The sequence below is a fragment of the Abramis brama genome (genome assembly GCF_963993115.1).
Source record: "Abramis brama genome assembly, chromosome: 2".
NCBI classification, from domain to species: domain Eukaryota; kingdom Metazoa; phylum Chordata; class Actinopteri; order Cypriniformes; family Leuciscidae; genus Abramis; species Abramis brama.
The window spans coordinates 26370309-26388986 of NC_139964.1; the positions used below are offsets into that span (position 1 = coordinate 26370309).

Sequence of the window (18678 nt, forward strand, 5' to 3'; positions counted from 1 at the left end):
TATGAGTTTAAATAAATTCTATTGAAATAAAAAAAATCTTAAGGATTAAAAAATATTTTTTAGTTAATGCTGTAAACTATATGGGGAGCCCTTAATTACACATTACTATTACATTAAAGCTTACAAGTAACAACAGAGCCCAAATTATTAAATTCAGTTGCTATTTATTTTTATATATAATAATGCTTCTCTCTAGAGTTCATTTCTCTAGTGAGCTAATCTGCTGTCGACACTAAATGCGGTAAACTGAGGTAAACATAATGCTACGTGAGATATTATTCTCAATCTGTTTTATTGAAATCTTTCTACAGTTGAAACACTGGTTGAGAGATGTAAACACATCGATTGAAAGTCGTTTTTTTTTTCTTCTTCGCTTTTTTACTGGTAGCAAACAGCGTTGCATTGCCACACGCCCCCTTCTGGATTGGAGTGTGGATCCCCTGTTACTGAATGTATTCGTCGTGCGACTGCATGAACCAAACCGTGACGTCCACACCGTACGAATATATGTATTTACCGTTACACTCCTATTATTTATTGATTGTTGCATATATAAGACAAAATACTCTGTAATACTGCTGTAGTCCCGTTCACACTAAGAACGATAACTATTTTAGAGTCCACACCTACGCACAATATTGTTCTGTTTATTATAAGCAATATTATTTTCTTATAATTTACTTGAATTGCTCAAGCTCTTTAAAGTTGGGTGGATTCTGTTTCGCTGTCAGTGTTTTTTTACTGGAAAAAATTCTTCTGAATGTGATTCCAACAATATCGTTCCTCTGTGTCGTTATCGTTATAGTTGTGGTGTGCTATGATTTTTAAAACGATATCTTTATTGTATCATTATAGTCATTGTCCTTGGTTTGAACAGAATTTTTGGAATTACCGTAATTCAGGATTCCAAATTGTAAAAAGCGTCCTTATAGAACTGGGGATTTCAACTTGTAAACTCAGAATTTTCTGGGAGATCTGACTTGTACCACCTGACAGCTGCATTGCCATATGGAAACACTCAAAATGGCTCCGTCTTCAGCAATAAAATGTTGTTAAGTTACTATTTTGTAATATTTCTGCTTAGTAATTCCTGTAATTGACTATTATGTCTTAATACTGCCAGAATAATTTGAAAATAAACAAAAGGCATACATTGCAATTTAACATAGCTAGCACACCAATTAATACAATCTAATGTCCCACTAAATAAGTGATACGTTTATTAATAAGGCATTTGCATAACGACTGTTACTTGATGTGTTGTGGTTTTGTCTGTTGATCACTCTAATTACACAGATCCGAGGACGTGAAAAGCTACGAGTAGAACGTCAAGGGTTGTCCTCGTGTAATTACGGGTAATTATGATACGGCGTAAATCTCACCTGTGTGTTGGCTGACACTTTCTCTTCTGCTCATGCTGATGCTTTCTCTCCTGCTGGTGTTGGCGCTTTCTCTCCTGCTCTGCGTTTCTATCACTGAGCGACTCTCTGAGCGCTGGAGAGCCGGTTCCAGTCGAGTCATGCTTTAGGTCTGGCTCTGAGAACTTCAGTTCAGTAATGATCGCTCCTTCAGATTGCAGATCAGTTCTTCAGGTCCTCTCTCAGAGGTCACACTTTATTCTAAAGCTGTTAAATAAAGAAAAGAAATAAAAGAGAGATAAAACCAGAGAAGGAGAAAAAATAATGCAAATGCATCTCATCCGAATCTAATGGTCCTTACAATGTATCAAAAGCCCATAAAAGTTACTTTAATGTCATAATTAAACTAAGGCTTAATCCTGGCTTAATCTAAACCCTGTCTGTGAAACCAGGCCTAAACTTAAAATTTTAGGGCAGAATGAACACTTTTTTTTTTTTTACAGTGAACAAGAAAAAATATCTGCCAATGGGATAAGACAAATAAACTTAATTCAAAGGGATTACAAGTTTATTTTTCTTATCCCATTAAACATAAACTCACTTACTTTTGATAACACTAACACTAGACATGTCATTTTGCTTCTTATGCTAATATCTTCATTTAGGAATGTTTAAATATTTGTACTGGAAAACGAGAAAAGTAATTTCAAATTCTAAGAAAGAAAAACATTTTTGCAGTGCACATGGCAATTGCTCGGTTTGGTTTCATGTTATCTTTGGAATTATGTAGCATATTTATACAGTGCTGTTAATGGTAGCTAAACAATTTTGATTACATTTTGACACTAAATTACTGAACTTGTGGATGTCATAAAAATGGACTCTTTACTGCCTGTTCCTGGTTTGCAGTGTAGTTTATTAGTAGTAGATTAAAGCAGATGGTACATCACTCTCTAATGAGTCTTTGTCTACATCCATTATCTGAATTAGACACGGTCAAGTAACATATTGACGTATTTCAAATAGTGTTCATCTCCACCTGCAGCTCGAGGAGAATGATGCTGATCTTAAGAAACAGATGTGTGTCAGGTCATGTGAATGCCGTTCTTCATTGTTTTCTTGATTTGAGGAAAGCTTGTAAACCGTTTAAGCCAGAGATGCCTGAACCAGTTGGCCAGTGATGACCTTTGATTTGCCCTGCCATCAACAGAGAGGGGAAATAGAAAAAAAATAGAAAAAAAAGTGCCATTTAAGCATATCATAATTTCTTATTAATTTATGTTTTACTTTTTTTAACTTATTTTCTCATTGAAATGTGGAGATTATAAATAAAATTTTCTGAATGTAAATTTGAAAATAAAATAGTTGCATATAATGCAACATTAACCTTCGGTCCATAGTTTTACTGTCATTGACATACTATTATAGTTATATAATAATATATAATTATAATTAATATTTTTTACGTTTTTTTTTTTTTTTTTTTTTAGTTAAAGTTTTAGTAATTTCGTAGTGTGTTTTTGTAATTTTATTAGTTATTGTTTTTTTTTTTTGTATTAATTTTTATTTAATTATTAGTTAAGGTCAAGGTAAACTAAATAAAAATGAGATATTGCTTTGGCAACTAGCTGAAATAATCTTTATTTAATTTCAGTTACTGTTTATTTCATTTTATGTATCAAGTATGCTTTTAATTTTAACTAACTACAATCCTGCTTTGTATTAAAAAGTTTAGGGCATCTCCTGGTTCAAGCGAACCCTGATTGAAAAACGTTAGATTTTTGTTTTTCTGTTTTGCATCTAAATATCTGTTCCGTTTTTTTTTTTTTCTTGTGCACAAGGTTTGGTGTCAGGAGAAAACTTCATTGCATTGTCCCTTTACTGATTTGCATGTAAACCATAAAATGCATTTATAAGGATCTGATTTTCCTTTTGTTGTAGATCACTGGTGACTCTGACGGCCCTTCAAAACATCAATACATCAAGTGGCGAAGAACAAATTCACATCACAGCTGCTGCTTGTTCAGGACACATCACCTTAATCTCCCTGATTGGCAGATTGTGACGGAATCCAAGCGTTCTTGAATAATTTACATCGCTAAGGTGAAGGTAGAGACTTTTAACTCCTAAATACAGCGATAAGTGCAATCTTAGCAGGATCTGTACCAGAAACAGGATATTTTAATGTAGCTTGTGGGTTAAACAAGTTCCTCGAGGCTTAAAGGTTAGTTGGATGTTATGCCAGAGCTCAAGCAACTAATCAATTGATGTTACTATATAAAATAACTCAATTTAAGCTCTACACACATGAGAAAAGCAATTGTAGCTACACTAGGGTGTGAGACGTGAGCTTACAGCACAGACATGCAAGGTTAGCAAGCACTTTTTAGTGTTAGCAGAAAGATAGAACAGCTAAGCACAAGTCAATCCAAAAGCAAAGTCCACAAATAAAACACAAACCTTCTCAGCGCTCCCAAGACTTCACTAATGTCCTTGCCAGCGTCTTGTATCTCTCCTTCTTCTCCCCATCTCTGTGGCGTTCTTCCTCTCGCTCTTTCCTCATTACTTTAGGACCGGCAGGTGTAACTCAAGCTAGACTCTGCCTCTCCTCATGACTATTTCATCACACCTGGTCTGTCCCTATTGCACCCGAGTCCTCTTCCTTGTTCTCCTGTTCCCAGTTCACATTTTCTTCTCGTCCTCTTATCTGTGTTCTTCAGTTATTTCCAGCTCTGCCCGAACCAGCCTCAGTTTCTTCCTTGGTCAGTTTTCCAACTTCACCTGCTGTTAATGGCGCATTAATAACTAGAGTCAGTGGACGTGAACCGAGCCCTCACAGCTCAGTTGGACGTGACAGATGACTTTGCGATTTTGAGTGCGCTGCTGTTTAGTATTTTAGCGTCCATGTTGTGCTTGAATATAGTGTTACTGTCTGTTCCCTGAGGACTCTACATGATCGGCTCATTAAAATGCAAGGGATCACAGAGCAAACCTCTTATTCCCTTCTTCGTTTTCCATGAAGTCACATTGATGCCAGCTCAAGATCTAGTGCTAATTGAAGTGCAGAACGCTTACACAGTTTGATCTTGGGTTGTTTGTGCAAAACTATGTTTCTGCACTTGGCAGAGGCCTTCTTAAGAAAGCAACTTAAGATTGCTCTAAGATTTTAATATGAAAGGCCATGGCCATATTTATTCTTTAGGCACCAAATATTAAATAATTTAAGTTTCATTCGATTTTTAGTGTTTGCCCATGCGAAACTCTCCACAGTGATGCTAGAATGTTCTGGTTGGTTGTCAGGGTGTTGCTATGACATTGCAACCATGTTCTGAGTGGTTGCCAGAGTGTTGGTATGAGGCTGCCATTGTGTTGCTATGAGGTTGCTATGGTGTTTTGAGTAGTTGCCAGGGCATTGCCATGTGATTGCTAGGGTGTTTTGAGTAGTTGCTAGGGTGTTGCTATGTGATTGCTGGGGTGTTTTGAGTAGTTGCCAGGGTGCTGCTATATGTGATTTCTGATGTGTTCTGGCCTGGGTGGTTTCAAAGGATTGAGATTGCTAGGGTGTTTTGAGTGGTTGCCAGGGTGTTGCTATGTGTTTGCTAGGGTGTTCTGGGTGGTGTCAAAGGTTTAAGATTGCTAATGTTTGTATTGTAGGGTGACCACCCGTCCCGCTTTGTGTTGTGCTGCACAGCATTTTCACCCCTTGTCCCGCACGTCGCATATTGAGATATTTTCATCAGTCTGTTGGTTTTTTAATGATCATATTAAGAAAACGTGCTTCTTTTGACTTTTTAAGAAAGCATTTTATTTATTATTTTTGCTGCGTAGTTTTTCACCTATATTTAACAGCACTTTGTCAGAAGTAAAAATATAAAAACAGACGTTTTTTAAATCCTATCCAATGGTTGAAAAGAAAGGAGTAAACACAGTCACTAGTAGGTTGTGACGGCTGTCAATCAAAATGTGGAGTGGTGATTCGTTCCATGTGTTCCCTGTCAGAAAACAAATGGATAATTCAGTAAATAAATTTTTTTAATTTAACAGAATTTATCAACTTGGTTTTAATTCACATCCTTTCTAAAAATATGAAAGTTTTTGGTTTAATATATTCTTAATATATAAGACTGTCAATTAACTAATTTCATGTTGTTTTATATTTTATTTGTTCATTATTTATTTTGTTGGATTTTAGTTGGACTTGAACTGTTTCAAAAATAGTTATCTGCATGATGCCTGCTGCCTTTGGGCTCAGTGATGTTGAATTTAAATGACATGTAAAATAAAGACATGTTATATTTTATTTATTTTTATTAAGGACCATGTACAATTTCCAACATAAAGGTTACCATTTGATGCATTGTACCAGAGTTAGCGACAGGCTAATTTACATCTGCAGTTATGTTACATTTTGATGTAATGGTGTTTTCTGGAAGGGACTAAAGAACAAAGTATTTTTATCAGCTGAAATGTGGAATACAAATGTTTTTATTAAGTTAAATAGACATTATATAACAGTTTCAGGGTATGTTTTAGTGTTGGTAACATGTCCCACATTGTCCAATGCAAACTTAGTAATCGTCCCACATTTGGTTTGTTTGATGGTGGTCACTCTAGTTGCCAGGGTGTTGCTATGAGATTGCTAATGTGTTTTGAGTAGTTGCCAGGGTGTTGCTATGTGATTGCTGGGGTGTTTTGAGTAGTTGCCAGGGTGTTGCTATGTGATTGCTGGGGTGTTTGAGTTGTTGCCAGGGTGTTGCTATGTGATTGCTGGGGTAATCTGGGTGGTGTCAAAGGTTTGAGATTGCTAATGTATTTTCAGTAGTTGCCAGGGTGTTGCTATGAGATTGCTTGGGTGTTTTGAGTAGTTGCCAGGGTGTTGCTATGTGATTGCTGGGGGTTTTGGGGGGGTTTCGAGGGTTTTAGATTGCTAATGTGTTTTGAGTAGTTGCCAGGGTGTTGCTATGAGATTGCTAGGGTGTTTTGAGTAGTTGCCAGGGTGTTGCTATGTGATTGCTGGGGTGTTTTGTGTAGTTGCCAGGGTGTTGCTATGTGATTGCTGGGTTTTCTGGGTGGTTTCGAGGGTTTGAGATTGCTAATGTGTTTTGAGGTGTTGCTAGGGCATTGCGATGAGACTGGTAGTGTGTTTTGAATAGTTTTTTAGAGCGTTGCTATGTGATTGCTGGGGTGTTCTTTGTGGTTTCGATGGTTTGAAATTGCTAAGGTGTTTTGGGTGGTTGTTAGCAAATGGCTACTGTACTTTCTGTAAAATAAGTCACACCTGACTTAATATCGCACTGGGTCAAAATTGCATTGTTGAGAGAAAAAAAACTGTAAGGTGCATCTGAGTATAAGTCACATCTTATTACATTCAGAAATAATGTGAAATGCCACTAAATAAAACAACACATTTAGAAACATTATAAATGCTATAAACATGTATTTTAGTTTCCCTCACTCCACAAAACATCTGTCCAGCAATCTGCCCAGCGCTAGCTCCATGTTGCTCCCGACCACCAGCTCGGAGTGAGGTTTAGTACCCGGCTTCACCTTGGGCCTCCAGGCCAATGTCTCCACCTCAGCCTGTCGGCTCTGCCCCGGCTCTGCTTTCCCTTGGCTCCACCACCAGTCCTAGGACTCCTCCGAGCTCCTTCGAGATCCTTCCGGGTATCCTGCTGCACCTTGACTCTCCATCCCTTCGGCTCCACCGGGCTTCTCCTTCCCTCTGGCTTCCCCATCGTCCTCACTCCCTCCATCGTTGCCCCGGTCTGCTGAGCCCCTGTCTCCGCCTCAGTCCCGCGAGCCAGCAGCTCCACCTTCGGTCCGTCGGCCCGTCACTTCGCAGGATATTCCACGCACCCTGCTTCCACCTCCGTCAGTCAGTCCTCGGGTTTCTATGTTCTGTTCTGTTTAGGTTTTTCTCTCTGTTCCCGTTTACCTGTGTTCCTGATCATTAGTTAATTAATCCCACACCTGTTTCTGTTCTTCCATTTATCTCCCTGATATTATTATGAGACTTTACTTCATCTTCTTCGTCGTTCGTTTGTATACAGCCATCCCGTGACAGGAATCTAAGTCCAGTATGTTTCAGATGATAAAAAATGTGTATTATATTCTAGAAAATACAGTATGTGGTTGCTATTGTGTTCTGGGTGATTGTCAGGGTGTTACTATGAGGTTGCTACTGTGTTCTATGAGTGAATGAGTTGTATGTTATGAAAGTTATGAGGTTGCTAAGTATTAGGGATTTTGAAAAATCCATAACTTTAAGTATGAGCAGTAATAATAGTGAGGCTTGTCTTGGTGTAAATAAAGTTTAAAACTGCCTAAAATAAAGTTTTTAATTATTGATCTCAGGGTCAATATCTAAATTAAGTGAATTGCTTTTTTTGCGGTGCAATGTGAAGTAGTTTTAAGTTACGTTCAGATGTGAAATATCAGAGAAGACCAAGAGACGTGAGCTGAAGGGTCTCCATTGTGTCTCTCATCCATGGCCATGTGGGGTCTAGCTGGTGTTTTCTGCCTGCAGGACGCTTTGACTCAGGAGGACAGACAACATCTGTCGTTCTTTGCCCCCTCCCCTTCCCTCCATTCATAGGCACACACTGCCTCTCCCAAATGGTGCCCTTTTGTATCGGCTATTGTCCGCCACTACATTGTGTGACTCTGCCTGTTCCCCAGAGCTCCATTGATGAGTGTTGTAAGAGACCTCAGCCAGAACTCCTCTGAACTTCTCCTCCAGCTTAATGTTTAGCCATAAAAGCTCAACAAAAGATGTTTTGTTCTCTAGCTACTTCAATGTTAGGATACAAAATATCTTGTAACGTTTTTTTCTTAATAGAAAGCACAAACTGCTTTAAGAGAAATGCATTAAAAACAACTTTTTTTCTTCTTTTTTTTATTCATGCATGTTTGAAATCAAGAAAGGCTTTCCCGCCAAAACACCTGCCAAATAGCTTCATCCATTTAGGAAATCTGCCAACTAGTTCAGGGTTTTTTTTTTCCCCTCAGCCCTTCCCAAAGCTTTAAATTTCTCTCTCTAGTCTGGTTGGAAAACTTGTAAACATCCTGCAGCTATTTGACGGCTTTTCTCAAAGGCCCATCTCTTGAGCGATGCACCCGCGGCAGGCAGAATGTGGGGTAAAGCGATGAATAGCCCAGTATGGGGTGACCAAGAGGCCAGAGCAGATGTTAATGATTAGCTTCGTTCTCATCCCTATAAAGAACCCGCATCCCAATCTATTCCCTATTTTCTAAGGAACCATTTCTAACCCTTACAGAGTGGCACACATAGAAGTCATAAATCCAACACCCAGAAAAGACTTGATAAAAAACGTGAATCACCACAAAAGAGGCTTAAATAAAAAGAGGCTCCAATTTAGCAGCATCTAAAAGTTTTTCAGTTTGTTTTTAGTTATGTTCATGTGATTTATAAGTTTGTCTTTACTTTAGACTGAAAATGCTGTAACAATTGTGTCAGGATTCAAATATGAATGTAAAGATGCTGAGCGTTTACATTTGAGACCAGTGTATGTGGTGCAGCTGTCAATAAAACAGTAACATTTATTCAATAGTTCATAATCTTTATTTGGAAAAATAATTTAAGCTAAAACTTCATTCAGAGAAAGGAAATCAAACAAAAACCTGTTAATGAAAACAATAGCATTAATAACATTTTTTTACAATCCTTCTTTAAATATCTTTTTCTCAAAACATCCCAGCAACCCGAAGTGCCTTTGCAAGTAACAGGAGCAACTTAGGAAAAACGCAAACTTAAATAATCTTAAAAACATTACAAATATTTAGAAATACAACTTAAATAAAAATAAATTAACTTAAATCATACAACTCTTGTTATAAAAAAGAAAGCAAAATACATACAAACAAGGATATTATTCATCATCAACACAAACTTATTTTCTTACGTCGAAAAACAAATTACGCACATTTTCTAAACCATAATGCAAAAAAAGCGGAGGCTTGGAAGACTTTGAGAATTTTTTTTTTTTTGAGCACTTATTTTTCCCATTTACACAGTGATCAAGTAATACACATAGTTTCCACTGGTCATGTGACATGATATGACATCATGTGACATTTTAACCCAGTGCAAGACAGGCCAGTATGGTCTGGTAACATCCACCGTTTTGATGTAGTCCCTTGTACACTGACTTGTGGGGCCAGCAAATGTTGCCAAAATATTGCTAAAATGTTGTCACAACTTTACCACGGTGTCACTGAGACAGTCAATGGCAAGAAAATTTGTGACACATTTATTTTAAACTACTTCCTTAACATCCTTAATGTTTGGTGCAGTCTCTGGGCACAGTAAAAGCCTGTGGGAATTATTGGCGAAAAACCAGCAAATGTTGCCAAAATATTGTTAAAACGTTGCCACAATGCTGACAAAGTATTGGACATCACATGGCAAAACACTGCGATACTTTATTTTACTTGTATCTTTCTGTTACGTTTTTTTCCTAATGCCATTTTCGTGTGTGATGAACCCACGTTTAAAAAAAAAACTTTAAAAATGGACACACATTGTCCAACACCTTTAAAATGGCTTTACAGGTAAATTTTACAACTACATTTGAAATTTCAATGACACTCCTGCCATCATTATCATTTCCACAAGTTTCCAAGCCTACAGGCCACCACTGCCTGTGCTTCTTTCAGTACAGAGAACCAGCTCATCCTGAATATCAGTTAATCAGTCTTAGTTTCTCAGCAGCAGTAGTCACGAGGTGGGACGTTTCCACCTAAGGTTTCGAGCAGCAGCATTTTCTTAGGGAGTTCAAAATGTCTCCCATAGGACACAATGAGCATCGGCTTCCTGCAGGCCCATTACACCTGAGATGGGGAAAAGGACGAGACAATAAAAAGTCTGTTAGTTCCCAGATTCAATGTCAGGATGCTGAATGGATGTATGTTCTTTGCATGATGTAAAGTCAACTACATGAGACACTCACCTCAGTTGCAATTACACATTCATCTTTTTCCTCCGACATCACCATGACGGATTTGTATTTGGTGTCGACACAAGCCGACGTGGATGCCGATGCACATGCCGACGCACATGCTGACTCGGAATACAGCGAATCGGAATAGTTTGATTCTGAATACTTTGATTCTGAGTACTTTGATTCTGAGTACTTTGATTCAGAATACTTTGATTCAGAATACCTTGACTCTGAATATTTTGACTTTTCTGATGCATCACTGTAAAGAGAAGAGAGAGAACAGTGTGTTAGCAATGCATACATTTGAGAGCACGTTGAGTTGATAGTTACAAGAAGAAACCCTAATACAAGAAAAACACCAGTTTTACCTTTTCAGACGTTTCCTGCGCTTCTCCTCAAACTCTGAAGAGTCCTGCAGAGATTGGCACTTTACGTCCTCGCAGCTATCGGACAACTCCTTCGCCGTCATTTCCTTCCCAGCATGCTCCAGTTTCACCTCGTGCTTCACCTCGTATTTTACTTCATGCACCAGGTTGTAGTCTGCAGGTGCATGTCGTGTCTTATAGCTCCTCTTCTCTGTCGTCATGCTCAGGTCGTCGTGATCACTGTGGAAATCGATCTTCTTGTTGATGTTCTTGACAGGTGCTGCCCCGACGACACTTACAGCCAGATCTTTGTCACGATGACAGTTGTTTGTAAGGTTGTTGATAGTTTCGTTTTCCCCGTTGGCGACCTCCTCCTCCCTATCCCGGCGGCGCTGCTGAACCTTTGAGCGAACGCAAACCACCACCACGGCACATGCGACCACCAGCAACAGCACCAGCAGGACTCCTGATCCCACAGCAGTCCAGGGAACATCGCTGGCTATTTGGGAGGCTCTATCCGGAAGCAAGAACTGGCAATTGCGTCCTCCATATCCCGAAACGCAAGCACACACGTACCGGTTGTTCCTCTCGTGGCAGGTGGCGCCGTTATGGCAGGGGTTGTGTTGGCAGCGGCTCACAGGTGAGCTGCAGTTTCGTCCGGTGTAACCAGGTGGGCATGTGCAGATGTAACCACTGGCGCTTTCCTGACATGTCCCGCCATTTTGGCAAGGGTACAGCGAGCACTCGTCCCCGGCGCGATCGCAGTTCATACCCGTGAACCCTTCTGGACACTGGCACAGGTACGAGTTCACCAGGTCAACGCATCGTGCACCTGTGGATCAAAGTGGGAAGAGAATGAGATTCTGGACTGGTTTCAACACAAAGATCAATGAAGTTCAAATACAAAAGTGCAACATACCGTTCGAGCATGGACTGGAGGAGCAGTGGTCGATCTTCTTCTCGCAGTTGAACCCTGCGTATCCAGTGGGACACTGGCAGAAATAACCACCGTCCGGGTTGTCGGCGCAGCGTCCGCCGTTAAAGCACGGCCCATCCGCACACGTCATGGCGCTAAGCTCGCAGTTGTTGCCATAAAAGCCCGGTGGACAGGTACAGCTGTAGGTGTTCTCCATGTCCTGTGAAAGCAAAAGGAATGGGATGCTCAGCAAACAGAACGAGTGTTTTTTTGCATGTACGTGGTTGTAAAGTCTTAGGGTGAATGTATTCACACCAGGAAAGTCCGCTAGTTCACTTGCTTTGGTCCGGACCAAATACAATGTTGATTTTTTTAGTTTGGTGTGGTTCGTTTTCACACTGCCCTTTTTGCAAGTGAACCAAAATTTGTAAACAAAACCACTCGTGTGCAAAGGTCATCCATTCATTGGACCGTACCAGAGTTCGTTTGGAACCGGACCGAGACCACCTCTTTAGCTGGGTCTCGGTACGGTTGTTGGATCCGTATTAATTTCCGTATGTTTGCTGTATTCACACCTGCCCAAAAGATCCGCACCAAGGGGGGAAACGAACTTGAGTTCAATTCAGTCGAACCAAACAAGACAGGTGTGAATACACCCTAATTTATGTAAAACATGTACACTTACAGTGCAGCTTCCTCCGTTGCGGCAGGGGTTCCCTGTGCATTCGTTGACCTCGATCTCACAGCTGGCTCCAGTGAATCCTGGGCGACAGGAACAGGTGTAGCTGCCCTGACCGGTGTTACTACAAGTGGCTCCATTCAGGCAGGGCTTATGATGTGTGCAGTAGTTCAGATCTGTAACAGAGGCGGACATATGTTGAGCACATGTGGATTAAGCAGTGACACATGGTTGAACCGCAGCTGGACAGCTGTTGCTCACTTTCTTTTGTAGTCTTGTGCACTTGGAAACTCATATTTCTCTTTCAGCCAGCCTCTCTACCAAACATCCCTCTGTCATTTAGTCTTTCAAGGCCATTATAAATGCTGTTCTTTGATCTTTTGTGTGCCTTACCTTGGTTGCAGAAGAGGCCTCCCCAGCCTTCCTGGCAGTTGCATTGCCATGGTTGTTGGCAGGTCCCATGAAGGCATCCTGGGTAACGTATGCACTCATCACAGTAGCGTCCTTTAAAGCCCACTCTGCACCTGATGCACAATATAAACAAGTGATCCAGTTAGAAAATCAGTCCTGAATGTGATTTCAACAGCTAATGATGTAAACATTGTGATGAACGTACTTGCACTCTCCAGGTTTCTCGCAGAAGCCGTGCTCCTCATCACATCCTGGGAGGCAAATTGCTGTACGGAGGATAAAACACCTGCATTAGGATCAAGGATCCACAACTTTTACATTTTCCCACAAAATTTTTGTGTCAAATGAGGGGGCCGCGTAAACCTATTAGCATTCTCTCTTGCTCAAAAAATAAATGCTCAAATCTCCTAATCACCTCTGAAGAATTTCTGCTTAACACATGACAACAATAGGGCGCTCACAAACAAGGGGACCCTTCTTTCCTCCCTCTCTTCACTGTGGGTCAAAACTTTTTTTTTTCTCCTCCCCTGTGCTCTCGATGTCTCCGGGTAGGGAAGATAAGAGTGGACAGCTGGTGTATGCGCGGCCAGCGGGCGACAGCTGCTCCATTGTCTGCGCACTCCCGGCAGCTGCCCACTTCAAACAATACCTCCCCTCCGCCAGCCAATAGGCAGCCGGCCCACTCCACGAGCAGCCAATCGAACGGCAGCATGTAAATTTATGGCACGCGTGAGATTATTCCTAAAAACTTTCCTCCTCCCGACTGGAATAAATCAAGTGGTGTGTTGTGAGAGTGGGCTGGAAGGGGGAGTGTGAGTTTGAGTGTGGGGGGCAGGGTTTTAGTTACAAGTTGTTTGTAACCGTTAACTTTTTTTTCTCCCTCTCTTTTCTAAATAACAGCACAGCCTTTCAGAAATTTGAGTTTTTCATGATAGCAGAGCGTTATGTTTACTATACCATTAATAATTTAGTAATATACAATATTTTTTTACTCACGTTCTGTGCAGTATTGGCCCTTCCATCCTGCGTCGCAGATGATTTCTCCTCGTTCCCCGCAGGTGAAATGACCGAATGCGTCGTCCCTGGGCCGGCAGAACACGGAGCATCCCTCTCCGTAGTAGTGCTCATCACACACAAAGCGGTAGGAGTACTTGAGCTCGGTTCGACCCACGCTGTGAAGGTCCTGAGACCAGTCCTCGCCCACAGTCAAGTGCCTCTGTGTGGTCATGGTACTGATGATGCGCTCTGGGTTTTCTGTGTAGAAAATGCATGTTTTTCAGTCATGCCGTTCAAAACAATATTCATACACATCTCATTATTTTCTCTTTTTACTGTCGGATAACATACCTGTTGTCAGATCCTCTTTGGAATCAGCATGCACCGCTTCAATAATAAGAGAAAAAGTTCCCTGCAACAGCAAAAACAGATTTGTCCATTAGAAAATGAGCTGACCATCACTTTTGAAGTCTACTTTGGTACTAAAGGGTACTCACCGGCCATGTGAAACCGAAATTCATCCTGATGGGATTGGTGAAAGAGCCATCCGGTAAGGTATCTGGCACTTGGAAAGAGTTGGACCCCAGCACAGGGGTGGCGGTGCCTCCGTAGGTGCAGGGTGGCTCTGGAGATGCATTGGGCTGATAATGTTTTAAGCAGATGCGGAAAAAAGTCTTGCAGTCGCACTGCTGGTACGGGGTGGTAAGTCCACCTTTACAGCAGTTCTTGTTGCCTTGCACGCCCTTCTTGTTCAAAAACTCCTGCAACTTCAGCTCGAAGACGCCAGAGGAAGACGCCTGGAGAAGAATGAATGTATGAGTATTAGATATAAATGTGATTGCAATTTAACACATTACCTTATTCTGACAGGAGCGAGGAGTCCTTACCTGGCAGAGCAGCATGTACAGGATGGAGAAGAGCAACAGTAAGTGGCGTCCCATGATTAATAAATAAATAAATAAATAGTTTTTTTTTTTTTTTGGAAAGTCTTTGAGCAACTTGGCTGCTCCCAGATCAGTCAGGAGATCCCTCGTATTAAAAGCCTCTTCTTTTCGCCGGCTGATTCATTGGAAGAGGCTTGCTTTCAAAAGATACTGAGCGTGAACGCAGTTCCCTTTCATGTCAGAACAATTCCCAGTTCTTCCCCGCGAAAAAAAAAGTGTGTCCAAAACAAACTGAAAGTTCCAAATTAAAATAGAATTCTTGTGGAATTCCGTCGGAATGATATAATCCTCAAAATTCGGAGAAGAATGCGCGTGTGTGCTCTTATAGTTCCTTCTTCGTCTGATCCTAAACCAGGGTTTGTCACTGGTCCAACATCCCTCCTCACGTCTTTCTCCGACGGACACTGTGCGTTTGTATCTGGAGCGAGGCCGCCTGCCGCCAGTTTTATACGGGGTGCCACATGCCGGGGTAATAATATGCTAATGAACCGCTACCCCCAATCTGTCCCACGCTTTACAATGCGGCTCGCTTGCAACCAGCCCCTACCAACCAACCAACCAAACACATCAGTGCGCTGCTGTGTGTGCGTAAAAGTGACTGTAATTTACAACTTGAAGTTTTAGACACATTGTTTATTATTATTTGCATTAGAATATGACATAGTGCAACGTGGCGTACAAGTTTTATTTTCTTTTGTTTTCATTTACGCGCCCAGGGAGTTACGCGTGTTTTTGTGTGTCTAAAAAAATGAACTTTTTTTTTTTTTTTTTAAGTTTAACTTCCAGCACATTTAAGAAAGACAGTCTCAGTTTTCAACTCATGTCTACTTCCCTTTGCGTTTCCTGTTTGAGGGAGTCCTGATTTGTGTCTAAAAAACATTCCTCAGGCTAACACTGTGTGTGCGTCAGGCAAACTCACAAAAGAATACGCATCATTTGTATGGAGGCCAAATTCTCCACTTGCTTTTCCCTTTTCCGCTGTGTGTGTGCGTGCGTGTGTGTATACGCGTGCAGTGAAAGAGTTCGAGGCGCGCGCGCGTGTGTGTGTGTGTGCGTGTGTGTGTGTGTGTTACTCGCGTGGCCATCCCCCGGGCTCACCGCTATTGTGTGCTGGCGGAATAAGTTTGCTCTCAGCTGTATGGTAATTTGGGCAGCACCTGCGCTACCGTTCTCATAATCGGCCGATCCACGGAGCCCCACAAAAACAAGCAAATCGCCTCCTTATCGTTCCATTCTCAGGAGCCCATTCAAACAAATATATGTTTGTTTTTCTTCGTCTTTTGAACCTCTTCGATGCCCGACTGTTGTCTTACATTAGAAGAACCCGCTACGGTTTTTTCCCCCTAGCTAGAATTCGTTGTGTGAAAAAAAAAAAGTGCTGTGTGTGTGTAGGAGAGAAAAAAGAGCGAGATTTGCGCGTGTGTAATGGGGGTGGTGGAAGGGGGGTCTTAATTTGGTCGTTCATTTAAGTGCGATTTTCTTAAGCACAAAAGCTTTTCGCCTGAGGTCCATAGTAACCAAACACAAGTGAGACAAATTACATCACTGTGTTAAGATATGCTTTGAGCTCTTTCTGTATTTCCAATCCACCAACCTTTAAATGAGCCAAATTTTCTGACATCATAGAGTGGGAAAAAAATCGATTCCTGGAGAAACTTTGCTGGTCGCGGGGGGCTGGGGTGGGACTTTGGGCATGGGCTGGAAAAGATGGAATTCCTCTTTTTCTGTATTTGCTCCCTGTGTGTGTGATTTGAATTTAGCATTTCAATTATTTTACTATTTTCCCCTCACATGTAGGCCTATACTAAAATAGCCTATTAGGATTTTGTATTTTTACACTGTTCATGTTAATGATTAAAAACTGGCAGTTGTGAAGCTTTACTGTAAAAAATAAATAAAAAATACAGTGGCTATGTTCTGAATATTTTGTATATATTTTACTAATTCAATATGCCAATCTGAGATATTGATTTTTTTACATTTATTTTTAATTGTAAATGTTCTGATGACAACACAGGTGGTACACAGATCAACTTAAAGTTTATAAAATTTTGCCTCAAAACCATATAATCTGCAAAAAGATAGTGTGACCCACAAAAAAACAACATCAGATCTCTGATAAACAACATAAGCTTAAAACACAATGATGTATAACATCAATAAAGCTATTTAAAAATTTATTTATTTTTTAAATACAATCAACAAATGTAATAGTTTGCACAGGAAATTCTGGGAATGGTTCCTTACCCATGGGGAAAAAAATATATATTTTTAAAAACTTTTTTGGTTTTGTTGCTGAATATTTTTTTTCTTAGTAAACTCTTAAAAATAAAGGTTTTTTATTCTGCATCTATGGTTCCATGAAAAACCTTTAACACCAATGGAATCTGTTCATTCCACAAAAGGTTCTTTATAGCAAAAAAGTTTTTTAAAGTGTTTTTCACACTAAGAAAAATAATGGTTCTTTTAAGAACATTTCACTGACAGGTTCTTTGGGGAACCAAAAATGGTTCAATGGCATCACTGCGACAATAACTTTTTGGGACCAATTTTTTGACAGTGTAGTAAAGTGTAAGGTAGTTAATACTTTTGTCCTACTTTTTCTTTAACTATATATATATATCTTTAAAGAAAAAAAATATGTATTGGCTTATGCCTGTTTAGTGATGCATGTGATCAAATGATTTGGTGTATTTTTGCAACGTGCACTCTAAAAAATGCTGGGTTGTTTTAACCCAAATTTGGGTCAAATATGGACAAACCCAGCCATTGGGTTAAATTTTTAAATTGTATTTTTTTTATTCAACGTTTGGCTTTGTCCATATTTGACCCAAATTTGGGTTAAAATAACCCAGCATTTTTTAGAGTGTGTCTTTAAGTTAACAAATTCACTTTTAATGTAACCAATTCATTTTACTGTATTATTTCCCCTTTTTAATACCCTTTACAGTGTGCAAGGCAAACATGGGTTCTCGAGCAACAGCTTTCAGTCAGGTTGTTTTGCTCGTTCCTTCTCCCTTGTGGAATGAACTAACAGTTGAAGCCTGTGGTAACTCAAGCCCCTCAGCTATCAGGTCAGTGGGACTCGCTCGCTTCTTGTTCTTGCCTTTCTTTGCGCTTTCGTTTTTCATTGATTGTGAAGCCCCTCGGGGGACAGTCACTGAAGGGGGTCTACGGTACGCCTTCAGACGCGACCAGACCCTTACACACCATCTGCCACTGACTAAACGCCTGTCTCCTCCCTCCCTCTGCCCGTGTGTGTGTGTGTGTGCTCACTGCCCTGGGTCTAAATTGAACTAGAAGCATGTTAAAGAACCTGTAACGGTATGGGCCGGCAGGGGCCAGATGGCGCAGGCGAAGCCAGAAGTGTTGCAGTCCCAGCGGAGTTAGACAGCACATGGGCGGCCGTGGGAACCTAAGCTGGGCTCGCATCACACGGGATCGATCATATGAAGTCGTGTGGGGATCACAATTAGGGGCTATAATGTTGTTTGCGACCTATCGATCGGCGAAGGGGCTGGAGAATCTGATTTGATACGCCACGGTTTATCTTACAAACACGTGGCACTCGATTGGAGAAGGTAACATGGATGAGAGGGCAGAAAGAGAGGCGCGCGCGCATCCAGTGTTTTAGGGAGGCGGTTAACTATTTATTTTTAAGTGAATTTTAAACATCTGCTTACATTTTTTCCCTTGGATCAATTTGTCTATAGGTTCGTGTCGCGCAACTATTGGCCAACCATACATTATCTAAAATACTGTAAATAAAGCACTGTTTTTCATTATATAATTGGTCGGTTTATATAGGTGAATTCATGGTGATTTGGAGATTGTTTTGCCATTGGGATGACTTGGAAAAAGTGTCCCAATTAACCTGAATTCACCCTACGTGATCCTACATGACCGCGCAGCATCACTTTATTATTACGCTTACGCGTTCGTTCACTTTGACTAGTTCGTTTTAAATGTTTATCATTGGCTACTAAAACCCTGTCGAAACATATACTTGTATTTACAAAAGCATAGGCAAATGCACTTTTACTAAGACA

The 18678-nt window shown here is 40.6% G+C and overlaps 1 protein-coding gene across 1 annotated transcript; it reads right to left on the reverse strand.

The window, feature by feature from the left end:
• Positions 1–8923: 8923 nt before the first annotated feature.
• On the reverse strand, positions 8924–14626 carry dla (deltaA; the record flags this gene model as incomplete). The annotated part of the gene is made up of 11 exons (XM_084090561.1): positions 8924–10208; positions 10328–10577; positions 10687–11515; positions 11603–11819; positions 12285–12454; positions 12672–12802; positions 12895–12955; positions 13686–13943; positions 14037–14097; positions 14183–14482; positions 14573–14626. The coding sequence occupies 11 exons, from the start codon at positions 14624–14626 to the stop codon at positions 10203–10205; spliced, it is 2337 nt and encodes a 778-aa protein (XP_083946687.1). The 3' UTR covers positions 8924–10202.
• Positions 14627–18678: the final 4052 nt, after the last annotated feature.